Source organism: Alternaria arborescens (genome assembly GCF_004154835.1).
Source record: "Alternaria arborescens strain FERA 675 chromosome Unknown contig_13, whole genome shotgun sequence".
Lineage (NCBI taxonomy): Eukaryota > Fungi > Ascomycota > Dothideomycetes > Pleosporales > Pleosporaceae > Alternaria > Alternaria arborescens.
This window is the reverse complement of record NW_021167868.1, coordinates 842552-856922: the sequence shown is the minus strand read 5'-3', so window position 1 is coordinate 856922 and position 14371 is coordinate 842552. Positions and strand designations below refer to the sequence as shown.

The 14371-nt window shown below is 52.0% G+C and overlaps 6 protein-coding genes across 6 annotated transcripts; 3 read left to right on the top strand and 3 right to left on the bottom strand.

Annotated features, from left to right (window-relative positions):
• Positions 1–483: 483 nt before the first annotated feature.
• AA0111_g6434 (hypothetical protein) lies at positions 484–1527 on the bottom strand (the record flags this gene model as incomplete). Its single annotated transcript, XM_028652656.1, has 3 exons — positions 484–534; positions 582–902; positions 955–1527. 3 exons carry the CDS (start codon positions 1525–1527, stop codon positions 484–486), a joined length of 945 nt encoding a protein of 314 aa, XP_028506241.1.
• A 351-nt stretch (positions 1528–1878) lies between these two features.
• On the bottom strand, positions 1879–3284 carry AA0111_g6433 (Branched-chain-amino-acid aminotransferase, cytosolic; the record flags this gene model as incomplete). Its single annotated transcript, XM_028652655.1, has 4 exons — positions 1879–1894; positions 1946–2644; positions 2696–2993; positions 3041–3284. 4 exons carry the CDS (start codon positions 3282–3284, stop codon positions 1879–1881), a joined length of 1257 nt encoding a protein of 418 aa, XP_028506238.1.
• A 639-nt stretch (positions 3285–3923) lies between these two features.
• AA0111_g6432 (hypothetical protein) lies at positions 3924–6954 on the top strand (the record flags this gene model as incomplete). The annotated part of the gene is made up of 3 exons (XM_028652654.1): positions 3924–4529; positions 4587–5810; positions 5863–6954. The coding sequence occupies 3 exons, from the start codon at positions 3924–3926 to the stop codon at positions 6952–6954; spliced, it is 2922 nt and encodes a 973-aa protein (XP_028506239.1).
• Positions 6955–8857: 1903 nt separating this feature from the next.
• Positions 8858–10467, top strand: AA0111_g6431 (hypothetical protein; the record flags this gene model as incomplete). Its single annotated transcript, XM_028652653.1, has 3 exons — positions 8858–9231; positions 9281–9393; positions 9449–10467. 3 exons carry the CDS (start codon positions 8858–8860, stop codon positions 10465–10467), a joined length of 1506 nt encoding a protein of 501 aa, XP_028506236.1.
• Positions 10468–10976: 509 nt separating this feature from the next.
• On the top strand, positions 10977–11858 carry AA0111_g6430 (hypothetical protein; the record flags this gene model as incomplete). Its single annotated transcript, XM_028652652.1, has 5 exons — positions 10977–11016; positions 11076–11115; positions 11164–11180; positions 11279–11384; positions 11459–11858. The coding sequence occupies 5 exons, from the start codon at positions 10977–10979 to the stop codon at positions 11856–11858; spliced, it is 603 nt and encodes a 200-aa protein (XP_028506237.1).
• Positions 11859–12568: 710 nt separating this feature from the next.
• On the bottom strand, positions 12569–13909 carry AA0111_g6429 (hypothetical protein; the record flags this gene model as incomplete). Its single annotated transcript, XM_028652650.1, has 2 exons — positions 12569–13266; positions 13318–13909. 2 exons carry the CDS (start codon positions 13907–13909, stop codon positions 12569–12571), a joined length of 1290 nt encoding a protein of 429 aa, XP_028506164.1.
• Between the last annotated feature and the right edge of the window lie 462 nt (positions 13910–14371).

The window sequence follows — 14371 nt, the reverse complement described above, 5'->3', positions numbered from 1 at the left end:
TATCTACCGCGGAAAAGGTTCTACTGGAACATCCTGGGGAAGATGCTTGTGAGATGAGTAGATTGCTAGGCTTGGCTGGGGTGTGGAGAGATAAGGAAAGCACGCTAATTGATTGGTGCGCAATGTTACTTCTGGTGCAACCATGAGCATAGAGCAGTTCACAGGCGGACCCAACACTTGCGATTTTTCCAAGGAAAGGAATTGGTACAATTGCGGAGGAAGCACTACAGTATCGCGAAGAACCTACATAAACATGTCTTCGTATGGATGTGTCACCATTCCCAGCCATGAATTGACAGCCTTCAACCAGAAGAACGCAAAGTGAAGTCCAATATCCAGACTGGACAAACACGGTATCATTGAGACTTGTATCATGACTAACAAAGGGAATCGGTATGGCTCCAGGTGAACAAGTGAAAGAAAATATTGCATCATTACACTTAGGTTGAAGGTAGTCATCGCCAGCGTAATGTTGAAACAGCTTTATGCAGCTGCAGCAGCATCCCTCTGAGCTACCCACTCATCCTGGTATTTCTGTACAGATTAGTGCGCGTCTTGGGCATGTGATGCTTGATACATACCTGCTTCTCGGCAGCGCTCAGACTCTTCCACTCGTTAGCAGCGAGTTTGATGGCGTCCGTCGAAGGGATGTTCTTGTAGTCTCCACTGGCATGCCTGGCTCGCACAAAGGCGGGGAAAGGAAGCACCTTCTTGGTCTGGCGGTCGTCCACAAGTTTCTTAGCATATGGAGGGGTATGCTTACGCTTGTCCGCAAGCAACTTCCGTAGCTGGCTACGAGCGTTGTTTGCAATCTTTATCTGTTCGGGAGTGTAGGAATGGATAAATGCCTTGTACTCGGCTTGTCTGGCAGCGTTCTGTTGGTTGGCAATGTGGTTCCAGTGCTGCAACGACTTAGCACATGGGCGTCTCAACGTGAAGGCAGATTAGAATTACCTCAAGCTCAGCAGGAGTTAAGTTCCTGAACGCCTCGATAGTTTCGGTAAAGCTGGAATTTGAAGCGCGCGTTTCAGAGACAAAGGCATTTATAGCCGTATACGCGCGGGGCCTTACAGGCTCCTTGAGTGCCTTGACGCGCAGTTGGCGGATCTTGGCCTGTAGTTTCTCTTCATCCGTCAAAGGTTTCTTGACGCGCTTCTTGGGCGTTGCTTTCTTGGCAGCCGGCTTCTTCGCTGTTTTGCTCGCCGCAGTCTTGGTCGCCGTAGCCTTCTTGGGGGCTGCCTTCTTTGCGGCCGTGGCAGTCTTCTTAGGCGCCGGCTTCTTAGCTGCCGCAGTCTTGACGGCCTTCTTCACTGTCTCGGTCGGCTCGGTAGCGCGCGTAGTTGTAGCATAGGACCGGCGGGCACGGACAAGGGATGCGAAGGCGCGTGAGAGAGGGCGGGCATGCGGGACTCGAGCGGCATTGTGGGCGAGGAGAGAGCGGCGGAGGGAGCGGGCAAGCTGCGGCATGTCGTGTGGGGAGGTCCTGGGAGCGTCAGCTGCCAGGCGGCAGAGTGCGCCGGCCAGCATCGTGGGAATTCGTCGGTCGTGGCTTGGAGGCGCGTGGCGGTGAAGTCAACGAGCGGCGGCGCAGCTCTGAGCGGGCAATTGAGGGGGCTCGGGAGGTGCGCGCACTGTGTTGATGAGTCGGTGTAACGAGAGGCTGGGAGCTAGCCAAGAACGTCATCCAAGTAGAGAGTAGTCAGGCACGCGCTGCATTGATCCTCTACCCCACCATTGCAGAGTCACTGCCGCAGCATCACCATTGCCAAGTCATTTCCCGACCAACGTCACGTCTCAATATCTATATACATTCCCCGCTTGCTGAGCCTATCTACCTCGTCTATAGAGCATCTTGCAACTATGTCGACCATGTGCTTTTCATATCACCTTGTAACTGTTTCGTCGTGTTAGCGGGACATTTGTCTAATGAGTGGGAAGCTCATACCTCCATGGATGGTCCTCGTCGCCGTACTGAATGGCCTCCATCCAATCCTTCATCTGTTGTGCCACAGGGCCGGCTTCGACGTGGTCTTCAAGTCCGCAGTCGACAAGCTGTCCCTTCCAGCTAATCTTTCGCACCGGTGCGACAATGGCAGCGGTACCTGCACCAAAGATCTCCATCATGCGTCCCTCGTTGGCAGCGTCGGCCACCTCCTTCATGGTGAACTTGCGCTCCGTTACGGTCCAACCCTTTGGCACCAATCGCTCGCGCGCAAGTTCGAGGATCGAATCTCGCGTCACTCCCTCAAGAATCGTTCCGTCAAGAGGTGCAGTGAGCAACTCTGGCTTTCCCGTCTCCTTGTTCTTGATGGCTGCGAACAAGTTCATCGTGCCCACCTCTGTAATGTACTCTTCTTCGCCAAACAACCACAGGTTCTGATGGAAACCACGGCTCGCAGCCTGCATCTGCGGGACAATGCAAGGCGCGTAGTTGGCACCGAGTTTCTTGTCTCCAACACCTCCAGGCCATGCACGCACAGCGTAGTCTGTAGCCTCGAGCGAGATGGCCTTGAAACCGGTAGGGTAGTACGGGCCGACAGGCGAAGCGATTACGTAGAGTAGTGCAGAAGCGGGAGGACCTACGCCCAGAGTGCGCTGTGTACCGATCATGGTTGGGCGAAGGTAGAGAGAGTAGCCTCGTGCACTGCTATGGTTAGAAGGACGCGTTGGTCACAAGACTCGGAACTGAACATACTCGGGAACAAAGCGCTCGTCCTCTTTGACAAACTTGCCAATGAGCTCGATCAGAGCATCAGGGTCGAATGTAGGCAATGCAATTCGTGCTGATGACTTGTTCAACCTAGCCATGTTCTTGTCCGGCCTGAACAACCTAATGTTGCCGCTCTTGTCCTTGTAGGCCTTCATGCCCTCGAAGCACTCGAATGCATAGTGGAAGACGCATGTCGCAGGGTCGAGACTGAGGTTCTGGTAGGGTGTGATGCGTGCCGGTAGCCATCCTTGTGTTGCTGTCCATTCAAGGGAGAGCATATGATCTTACATGCAGGTTAGATATGAGTCGTGGTGCCATTGGGGCTATTACCAGAGAAGTTGCGACCAAAGACAAGTTCCTCATGCGGCAGGAGGTCTTTTGGTGTGGTCGTCTTGGTGATGGAGAGCTTGGTAGGGTCGATGTCCTGTATCTTCTCGCCAACAGAGACATCAGCATGAATGCTGTATGGCCGCTGGGTCCGACATCGCAGCGACGCGCTGAGCGGTGCTACAGGCGAACGAAAGGCACCACGGGCCAAGGACGAGAGCAATCGTGAAGACCGCTGCTGAAGCATTGTGAGGTATGCAGTGCAAGCGGAGAGAGTGGGGCGGGAAGGAGAGTTGGTGCAGGTGGTGGATTCGAGGTCGATAATTATTTTGTACTACAAGACCGAAGCTGACCGCGCCCTGTAGGTATCGGACCTCGAGACACAGTCACCAACAGTCGCCTCCGATCGCGCCCCTGCACCAGCCACCAGACGGGCCGCCGAAGGGCGCAATTGGCACCTTGGTAATCTCCAATGCGGATATTTGAGGTTATTCACGTGCTCGGTATCCTGTCTGGCGCCGGTGGCCGTATTTACACTGCCTGCGCTGCGCTCACGTCATGCAAGGCGGGAGACTAGAGGCGGCCCTGACCATCCTTCTCCACAGCTCGCGTGGGGTTCCCAACACTTGGCCTTGTCTACCAATTGCCTGTTAGGTATTCGCCGTCGCCAATGAGCCTGGAAATTGTGCGACTCTTCTGTGGCTGTCGCAAGTCGTCTCGTGGAAAGAGGAACCGTGTCTGATGTGTCTTGATTTCCTCGGCGGCCCCAGCTATCTGTCTCAGATCTCACGCGAATACCAACACTTCTCACATCGACATCACAGTCCATGACGCCCTCGCTTCACACCCACGAAATCGCCGCGCGCGCGAATAGACCACCAGCAACATGTTTTCCAACGCCCTAAAGTCCTTCACTTCCAACATCTCGAGCAACTACACCCTCAGCCCGCAACCCACGTCCCATTCTGGACCATGGAAGATATACGACGCAAAGAAGAAGTCGACCGGCAAGGCGGCATCTGTCTTTGTGTTCGAGAAGAAGTCACTGGAACCACCAGCTGGCGCAGGCTTCGGTGGGCGCTCAGCAGCTTCAGGACTCAAACGCGCGCATGACGAGGTCGTCGAAAGACTCAAAAAAGAGGCCAGTTCTCTAGCTCGGTTACGGCATCCCAACGTGTTAGAACTGGCTGAACCTGTCGAGGAAACTCGTGGTGGTGGCCTTATGTTCGCGACAGAGCCCGTCACGGCATCCCTGGCTGGTTTGCTTCAAGAAAAAGATGAGCAGGAGAAGGCCGGTGGTGTAAATGGACGTCGTAGCCGATATGTCATCGAAGAAGCCGATGGCCAGAAGCGGAGACGCGAACTTGAGATCGACGAGCTGGAGATACAGAAAGGCTTGTTACAAATCGCAAAGGGCTTGGAATTCCTGCACGAGAGCGCTGGATTGGTACATGCCAACTTGACTCCAGAAGCCATCTTCATCAATGCTAAAGTAGGCAGCCACAATACTAGCCATTCCCTACAAACACCTTGCTGATCGTTGTGATAGTCCGATTGGAAAATCTCAGGCCTGGGTTTTTCTACGCCTCCAGAGAACTCCACGAAACCCACATCCGTAACGCCCATCTCGCTCTCGGAAGTCCTGAACTACGACGCCCGCCTACCACGATACGTCCAGTTGAACATAGACTACTCTTCGCCCGATTTCGTCATGGATAACAATATAACCCCTGCTGCGGACATGTTCAGTCTAGGTATGCTGATAATTGCGCTATACAACTCGCCGCATAAGAGCCCGTTGGAGTTCAACGGAAGTTCTTCTTCATACAAGCGGGCGTTCTCCTCATCCTCCTCAGTTCCAAGCAAAACGAACAACTTCATGGCGTCACAACCATTGCCGCGAGATCTCGCAAACGGTGTCCTAGATCGCTTAATAACACGGCGACCAGCGCAGCGACTGGACGTACGAGAGTTCCAACAAGCAGCATACTTTGACAACATTCTAGTGTCCACAATCCGCTTTCTTGACTCGCTACCGGGGAAGACACCCAACGAGAAATCACAGTTCATGCGTGGTCTACCGCGTATCCTGAATCAGTTTCCCAAATCTGTACTAGACAAGAAGATATTACCTGCTCTGCTTGAGGAGATGAAAGATCGGGAACTCCTCACTTTGATACTCCAGAATGTCTTCAAGATCGTTACTATGCTTCCATCCGGCAAACGAGCCTTCACCGAGAAAGTGATACCAAAGTTGCGAGAGATATTCCTGACTGCTGCAGCTACAAACACGAAAGCGCCGCAACAGGAGAGAGATAGTCTCAAGGAAGCGGGACTTATGGTACTTCTTGAGAACATGCAGATCGCTGCAGATAACTCCAGTGGCAAGGAGTTCAAAGATGACATACTCCCAATCATCAACTACGCTCTTGAATCTCCTACCCACTCGCTCGTCGATGCAGCTCTGCGTACGCTACCTGTTGTCTTGCCAATTCTAGACTTCTCGACTGTGAAGAACGAGCTCTTCCCTGTAATAGCTAGTATCTTTGCAAAGACCAGCAGCATGGGTATCAAAATTCGTGGTCTAGAAGCTTTCAAGACACTTTGTGGAGGAGGAAGTGAACAGCAAGACGACCAAGGTGATGGTCTTACCGGAATGGTAGCAGCACCCAAGGCCAAGAGCTCCAGTGTATCGATTCTCGACAAATATACCATCCAGGAGAAGATAGTACCGCTGCTTCGTGCTATCAAGACGAAGGAACCTGCCGTCATGGTACGTTCACGAGAAGGAACAAGTTACAGACGTCATGCTAATTATTGTACAGATGGCCGCACTGGATGTCTTCAAGGCCATCAGCACCCAAGTTGACAGTGACTTTCTTGCTATGGATGTACTTCCTATCTTGTGGAATTTCAGCTTGGGACCGCTACTTAACTTGCAGCAATTCCAAGCGTATATGAGCCTTATTAAGTCGACATCTGCCCGTGTCGAGAACGAACAGACACGTAAGCTGCAAGAACTGGGCGCGAATGGCTCCACAGCTACCACACGTAATGAGTTCATGTCCTTCGGTGGCCCATCAGCAACCAATGGCTTCGACACCAGCAACGGAAACGGAGATACTGACTTCGAGGCCCTTGTACGTGGAGGACAACAAGGATCTTCTGGTGGCACAGATATGTTGGGTGGAGATCCATGGGCAAACGCTCCAGCATCCGCTACATCCTCTACGATCCTCCCCTCACGACCATCTACCAACCGAACAGCATCCAGGACCGCATCGCCAGCAGCAACCTTCTCTTGGTCCACACCCCCCGTCTCTCCACCACCAACCAATAACCTCGGCGCCCCCAAACCGCAAAGCAGAGCCATAACACCGGACAACACACTAAATACACTCAACTCTTCTTTCCCCGCTCTGAGCGCTGTAAACCCAGGTATCGGCAGTTCTTCCTTCACCCAGCCCCAACAACAAGTCCGACCAGCTATGAACATGAACAACATAATGTCTCCCACCTCTACCGCAACACCCTCATACAACAATACCACGCAAAGCTCGGGTATCGATTGGAGTAAAGCAGGTAACTCGTCAATGGTATCAAACAACTGGAGTAACATGGCCACTTCGAATACCAACACGAACAATTCTCTATCGAGCTTCCCTTCTATAGCTCCACCTTCCTCACAGTCACGGACGCAATCTCCTTATTCGTCCTTTAGTATTGCGCCTCCTCCTGCGAAACCGATGGGCACAGGAACTTTTACCATCGCACCGCCACCCATGGGAAGCCGAACATCGAGTTCGGGAATGGGTATGAATAGTATGGCAAATTTGAGGGCGCAGACGCAGACGCAGACGCAGACTCAGCAGCAGCAGCAGACAAATTGGGGTAGTGGAGGTGATAGCTTAATTTGAGAAGTTACAGCGGGTATTTTAATCTTAGCAGTGAAGTTATAGGGTATGAGAGAAATCACTGTCATATAACTATATTCCACAGGACTCAGGGAATGGGGAAATATACGCCATTCATGTGGGTTGTTTCTACTACGAAACTGTTCGGAATGCATATTGAGCCTATTAGCACCACGTTTCGGGCCGTCAGGGGTCTTTCTTCAAATCCTAATGTTATTTTGTGAATATGTTAGTGATTAGTACGTTGGATCATCTATGCAGAAGTCGTCAGTATCATGTCTTCCTGTCCGTGGGCAGTGGAACCACATTCAGCAAGATGCGCTTATCTAAATGAAAAGGCCCGGCTATCTGTGATAAGAGGATACTACAGAACGGATGATGACGATAAGTTACTCCGCCAGCTTTTAGATCCTGTAGAGATAGATAGCTGTTGTTGGTTCATCGATTGGGTGATCGCTTTCGAAGGACTTTAGCACCTGTTGCGGAAGTGATAGGGTGATAGGTACTCTACGGCTGGTATAGTCCTTCTGTGTCTGTGCGTCTGTCAACGTTTGGCTCCCTTTCTTTACGCGGACGCTGCCATCCGGTGAGTATTGGAGTGACACGCGAGCATCAATGCACACGAGACTGCTTTTTTCTGTCCGAATGCCAAGTGCAGGATCAGCAACGCGCATAAGCCATGCAGCGCCCAGAACTAATATGAGGACGATCACGCAATTTGGTGTGCACTTTTGCGTTTGCTGCTTCGGTGAATTGCCAGTTGCCTGGCGAATCGTGCAGCAAGATCTACGATTCTGCAACACGGGTATTTCGGAGTGCGATGATTGGGAAGCGCGGACATGGTTGGCTAGATAGCGGACCCGTACCCTGCAGGACAGACATCCCTACAACGCGGCCGACACCGTGGTTACTGCCGTTTTCCTGGCTAAATCGGATATATACCATGGAATTCCGAAGACGGTCCATACTTTGAACGTGACGCGCTGTTTGTGACTGGTTTAGATAAGCAAAGGACGCGAAGGATTCGACATTGGTGGCTAGGCATTGGCGAGGCTTGGTGGTGGTAAATCGCCCACGGTATGTCGTAAGCTAAGCAAGCCAAGCCAAGCTTACCGGTGCTGGGAGGCCTTGATACGGAGCTTAGCAGTTGAGCTTAGCGGGCGCCACAGTGACATCAAGCCTTGATGTCTGACTTGTGAGCCAGTACAACGGTGTGGCGGTAGGAAGTGGGTGTGACAGAAGCGCAGGAGCGCGGAAAGGTGACGCGCCATCGGTCTAGTTATCTAGAGCCGTTGAAGATTAACGTAATGGGTCTTCGATATGCGTATGCTGCGCATGGGTGAGAGTGAAAAGGTAGATCTGTGCCGTTGGCATGGTAGCGACAAAAGCGACCTCAGGCTTGTTAAAGCCTAGTCGACAATACGATTAATCTACAGAGAGCGGCTCTCGCGGCGTCAGACCAGAGGATTTTACTGAGATTTCATAGCGCGAGAGCGGGAGAAGATGGGAGTGTCGCGGTCATAGCGCGCCGAACGACTGGTGTTTGTGCGAGCCTTCATAGGTCGCGTTGAAGCCCGGTCGCGCCATAGGCAAGAACAGTCCCCACTCTTACGCCTTCCTTGCTCGCCTTCACCGAACCCTCTTCCAACCCCCGCAAGTTTGGGCCTAGCCATGCTAGTAGTGTACCCTAGCCTACGTCTTTCCACTGCAACACTCCCTGTACCCGCTATCACCTTGCCCCCGCAAATATATTTAACGATCTTCGCACCTGGCTCCTCCATCGTTTAGTCAACTCACTTCGACTTTACACCTTCCGGACATCGCACCCGCAATTAATGCTCCCGGAAGCGGCCATTCGTTGTCCTTTCTATTACACTCCCTACAAGAGGAGTATCCGTTGCTTAAAATGGCGTTGAAATCCATCTTCGGTGGCAAGGCTTCACCTACCGATTCCACCAGTCAAAACAGTAATGAGAAAGTCGCTTTGGAGAAAGAGAAGAGCTACGACGCCGAGGCAGCAGGAGGGATCCTACCTACTTCCGCCGACACCGACTCCGACGCCAGTATCACCATCGGCAGGCAGATCGAATTAGAAGCCAACAATGCTATCAAGTACCGCACTTGCAGCTGGCAAAAGACTGCCGCGCTGTTGTTCTCCGAGTACATCTGTCTGGCCATCATGTCCTTCCCATGGTCCTACTCCATTCTTGGCCTCGTCCCGGGCTTGATCTTGACTTTTGTCATCGCCGGTCTCGTCCTCTACACGTCCTTGACTACATGGTAGGTCTTGTCAAAAGTAAAACTTTAGTTACCCATGCTAACTGATCAGGGAATTCTGCATGCGCCACCCCCAGATTCGCGATGTATGTGACATCGGTCAGATGCTCTTCTGGAACCAGAAATGGGCCTTCTACGCAACAGCAGTCATGTTTGTCCTCAACAGTAAGCCACAGCTTCTTTGTAAAAACCTCCAGCCTAGTACTGATTCTTCCTAAAGACGTTTTCATCATGGGTCTGCACTGTCTCGTTGGCGCCAAGTGGTGGAATACCATCACCGGACACGCTACTTGCACCATTGTATTCGCCGCTATAACTGCCATCATCTCGTTCGTGGCTTCCCTCCCACGAACCTTTAGCACCCTGGCTACTCTAGCGACTGCCTCCGCCGCCTTCACTTTCATCTCCGTTATCCTTGCAGCAGCATTCTCCGGTGTCGACGGCAAACCTGCAGGCTACCCAAGCCTGGGCGAACTCGAAGTTTACGCCGTACCCCCAGCTGGAACCACTTTCGTGATGGGCATGAGCGCCTTTATGAACATCAGCTACACCTTCATTGGTCAGATTACCCTTCCCAGCTTTATTGCCGAGATGAAGGAACCAAGAGATTTCCCAAAGGCTCTTTGGGCTGTCACCATTTGTGAGGTCATCATCTTCAGTTTGGTCGGAGGCGTTGTATACGGTTACACTGGTACCAACTACATGACCTCCCCGGCCTTTGGCTCCATCTCCAACGAAGTGTATAAGAAGGTGGCTTTCACCTTCATGGTACCCACAATCATCTTCCTTGGTGTTCTGTACGCCTCAGTAACAGCTCGCTTTGTCTTGTTCCGCATTTACGGTTCTCAGTCCCGACACAGGACCGGCCACACCGTGGCTGGCTGGGTCACATGGATCGTAATTCTTGCTGTACTATGGGTTTTCGCCTTCATCATCGCCGAAGTCATTCCCTTCTTCTCCGACCTTCTCTCACTCATGAGCTCCCTGTTCGACTCGTTCTTTGGATTCATCTTCTGGGGCGTGGCGTACATTCGACTTCGCAGGGAGAGGTATGGTGTAGATTTCTGGAAGACGCGTGGACTCCGTGGATATGCTGGGTTCTTCTTCAACATCATACTTTGCTTTATTGGTCTGTTGTTCTTGACCGCGGGCACGTACGCAACTGTCCAGTCGATCATTGACGGCTACAAGGCCGATGGCTTTGGTGGACCTTTCACATGCGCCGACAACGGCTTATAGAAGTTGAATATGTCGGACATGACACGATCAGTATAATTTCGAACGATGCTGGCATTCCGATCAGGGTGCAATTCTGTCAAGGATACGAAACACAGGCCCGGAAATGCACGGTAGGACGGGGGGGCGTTTTTGTTTTCTTGGATTTCTCGTTATAACGAGGCTTGGTATACCCCGCAGTAAAGGCTGCAGAAGTGGAACACATCGTAGTAGAGATGGAAACTACAACATCCTTCTTGAATAAAAGTTCAACCGATACAATAATACATCATAACAAGTTGACAGCTTAATGCGCTCGGTAGGCGTTCGTCCGTGACGCGCCCCTTGCGCGATTCTTGAACATGTGGAGCTTATGACGTCTCGCTAACGGCGCAACTGCCGAATGCACATGCTTGACACCTGGGCAAGCTGTCCACATCCCCCACACCTTCTGTATCGTGGATTCAAAGCTTCACCTACCTGTGTGTTCTTGCGTTTGAAGACTCGCAACTCGTCTGGACTTTCTCGCGACCATGGCTTCTTACATCGACTTCAGTCAGCCCAGTTTGTGGAGTGAGTACCACTACCCAGATCCCCGCTGTTTGCGGATGCGACGACTAACGCGACGACAGTATCTGCTGCAAGCATTGTATTCAACCCTACTTTCTGGAAGTGAGTCACATTGCTCATGAGCTTATACAACCGTTAACAGAAGTATAGCATCGCTGCGCAGCAAGGTACGCAATCTCGTCGTGGCGTTGGGAGACCAGCAGCCACTTTCCAAGGCTCGGCTATAGTCGCAATAGCAGGATTTGGGGAAGCTGACAAGACTTAGAATACCACAACAAGGTCATTACCAAGCTGTTTGGGGGTAACTCTCGACTTGGGTGCTATGCGCTTGCCGTAACCATTTTCTCACTGGGTATCTTTCGAGACTACCTGTACGTGCAAGCTACCACTACTATCTCGAGACGTCAACGTCTATCCGGCCTAGACTCTGACAATGTCTCTACAGTTACAATGAAGCTCTCGCCGATCAGCCCACCCATCCGACTCTCCTCTCCCCTGCTATTAAATACTCCGCGATCCCTCTGTTCCTAACGGGGAACACCCTCGTCCTGACCTCGATGTGGGCTCTTGGTGTTACTGGCACCTACCTTGGTGATTACTTCGGCATCCTCATGGACGAGCCTGTGACGACATTCCCGTTCAACGTCTCGGGTTCGCCCATGTATCACGGTTCTGCCATGTCTTTCCTGGCCACGGCTATTTGGTACGGAAAACCAGCTGGTATACTTCTTACTGCACTGGTCCACACTGCATACTCTATTGCGTGCAGGTGGGAGGATCCATTCACTGGTATGATCTACCAGAAGAGAGATGAGGAGAGGAAGAAGGGCAAGAAGGGTCTGTAGATGACTCGTCTCTACGTTGGCCAGCACGATACAAGACAATAATGTTGGGCAAACGAGCCTGCGACATGGCTCTTGTGGTCAATTACACAAAAGCGCATTCAATCTCCATGTCCGCACACGTATGGATTGTGGGGGGAGAACGAGGCGGAGCAGCACGTCTTTTCAACACGACAGTGGAGCAGAGGCGGTAGGTTTGTTTAGGAGGGGTATTCAACTGCCAGCTGGCAGAGGGGTTTATGTAGCAGCATCCAAAAGTACAGTCGATTTGACATGATATGACAATAGCCCAAAGCGACAATACCCCAAGCGACCTCTACTTTCTTCTCTTATTGGTAGGTACAGTATCTCCTTCGAACAGGCTGTCTTTAGACTACTTTCTCCGATCAGGTTTGCTATAAGGTATCGCTAACTACACAATTCCGTGTGATATTCGAATTGATACACGCAGGTTGCAAACCAATCACTCTGCCGCAAGGCTCTTCCTTGCAAGCTAGATGGAGCAGAATGGATGAGGCAGCTACCCATGATCACAATCATTGTATAACCAAACATTAATTTCCCATTTTCTTTGAGTGGTATAGTTCTGAAATGTGTGCAAAATCGCCAACCTGGTATACAAGATCGATATCCGCTCTTTTCCCATCTAAAATGGGTATCCGTCCCAACGCCATGCTTCCTAATACATTATATAGTATCAAAAGTAGAAAAGATCAAACATCCTGCGTCGTGGCATGATATGTCTGCGCAGTACCACTCCTCGAGTGCATTGCGCTGGGTGGGTTACCAGCATGCGGTACGCCATTGCGATTCAGCACACTCAGTTCACTCTCATCCACACCGTTGGTATGGGCATTGAACTGGCCGTCCGCTCGCCTCCGAAGTGCTGTCTCACTATCTCCTTTCTTGCTCCATCCCTCGGTTCCGACATAACTTCCTCTACCAACACCAATGCCCCACGCACGGTCGTAGCTCCTCGGACCCCAGGCCCATCCCGCGCCCCGTGTGATGGGGAGATGGTACCAGCGAAAGGAAAACCACGCGCACGTTACGCCAATCAGCGTACCGAACAACAGGTCGAAACCGAAGTGACGGAAATCGGTGAAGCGTGTGCTTGTTATGTATATGGCGGCGCAGATGGGTACCAAGACAAGAACGAGGGTGTAAACGGGGGGTGCAGCGTTTTGGTAGCGAATAGGTACCACAGTGTCGTCGTTGTAGGAGGTAGGGTTCGAGAGAGTTGAGTCTTGCTTGTGGATAGGGAGTGTGGCTAGCCTCTTGAGGTTGGAGGGGGAGACGGCTGAGGTGTGAGCGGGGTTTGCGGAGTAGGGTCGTGGAGGAAGGAAGGGGATTGCGACGGAGAACTTGGAGGCGAGGAAGAGAGTGAGGTAGAGGAGGCCGGCCCATGAGACTAGAAAAGTGTATTAGTATGTAATTAGAGAGTGTAGATGGTATGGCTTACAGCTGGCATGTCCACTGGGGAAGGATTTGAAGCCGTCCTTGAGTATGTCCGAATCTGGTTGTGTACAAATGTCGGCGGTGACGAGCACCCATTGCGGTTGATAAAACTCTCCCAGAGGGCTGATGGTGGTGGTTCCGATACGCGTGAGATCTGGCCGACACCGCGACAGTAGATCAGGTCGCGGCTTTCCAAAAAGATTCTTCATGCCCTGCGTGATGAGGAATGCCGTCGCAAGGGAAAGCGCGAGGCCCATCCAGCCAGTGTTCCATTCCCAGAGCTTCCTCCTCCAAATAAGCGACTTTGGTGTCCCACGTTCAGCCGTGGGTCCGGGGACCCAGATGAGACACACGATGAAAACAATGGCGGCAGGCGCGATGAGCGATACAACGACGAGGAGCCATGTTGGTATCATCTCGCTGGTCTGGTACGGGTACGATATGTCGAGATTGACAGGTGAGAAGGGTCGTTTGAATGGTTCGACATATTCCCAACCACCGGCAATGGCTGCGATGGCGATGATGACAATCCAGTCGAAGATGTAGGATGCGACGAGCTTCACCGACGGCACACCGACTCCTTTGACGGACCTCATGTTTGCGAGAGTGTATGTCTGATGACGACAGTGAGAGGAAGAATGCAAGTCAAGTCGAGGGCAGGGCGCCAAACGTCCCAGAATGCTCAATGGGACAAGCGCATTAAAGGCAGCTAGAGACAGCCAAAAAAAACGCCAAAGTTTGTTGTCGTGTGACGCAGTGTAACAGTATTATAAAGATCGGCTATGCTGCGGTCGGTGTTGACGTGTATGATGGCAATATTCCTGACTAGTGGAATAGAAGAAGAAAGAAGGCGGGCTAGATGATGGAGAGGCTACGAGGCAGGAACGAGTGGACAGCAAAAGGGTGAAGGGGCACGCGAGCGTAGCCAAGGCCCGAGCTGACGGTTTGAGGCTGTGTGTGATGGACGCTGGGCGTTGGTCTTGATCGTCTCAGCTGGCGCCCAGAGCGCCCGAACATACTTCCTTATTTCATCGGCCTGACTTCGGGATGCCGGGGCG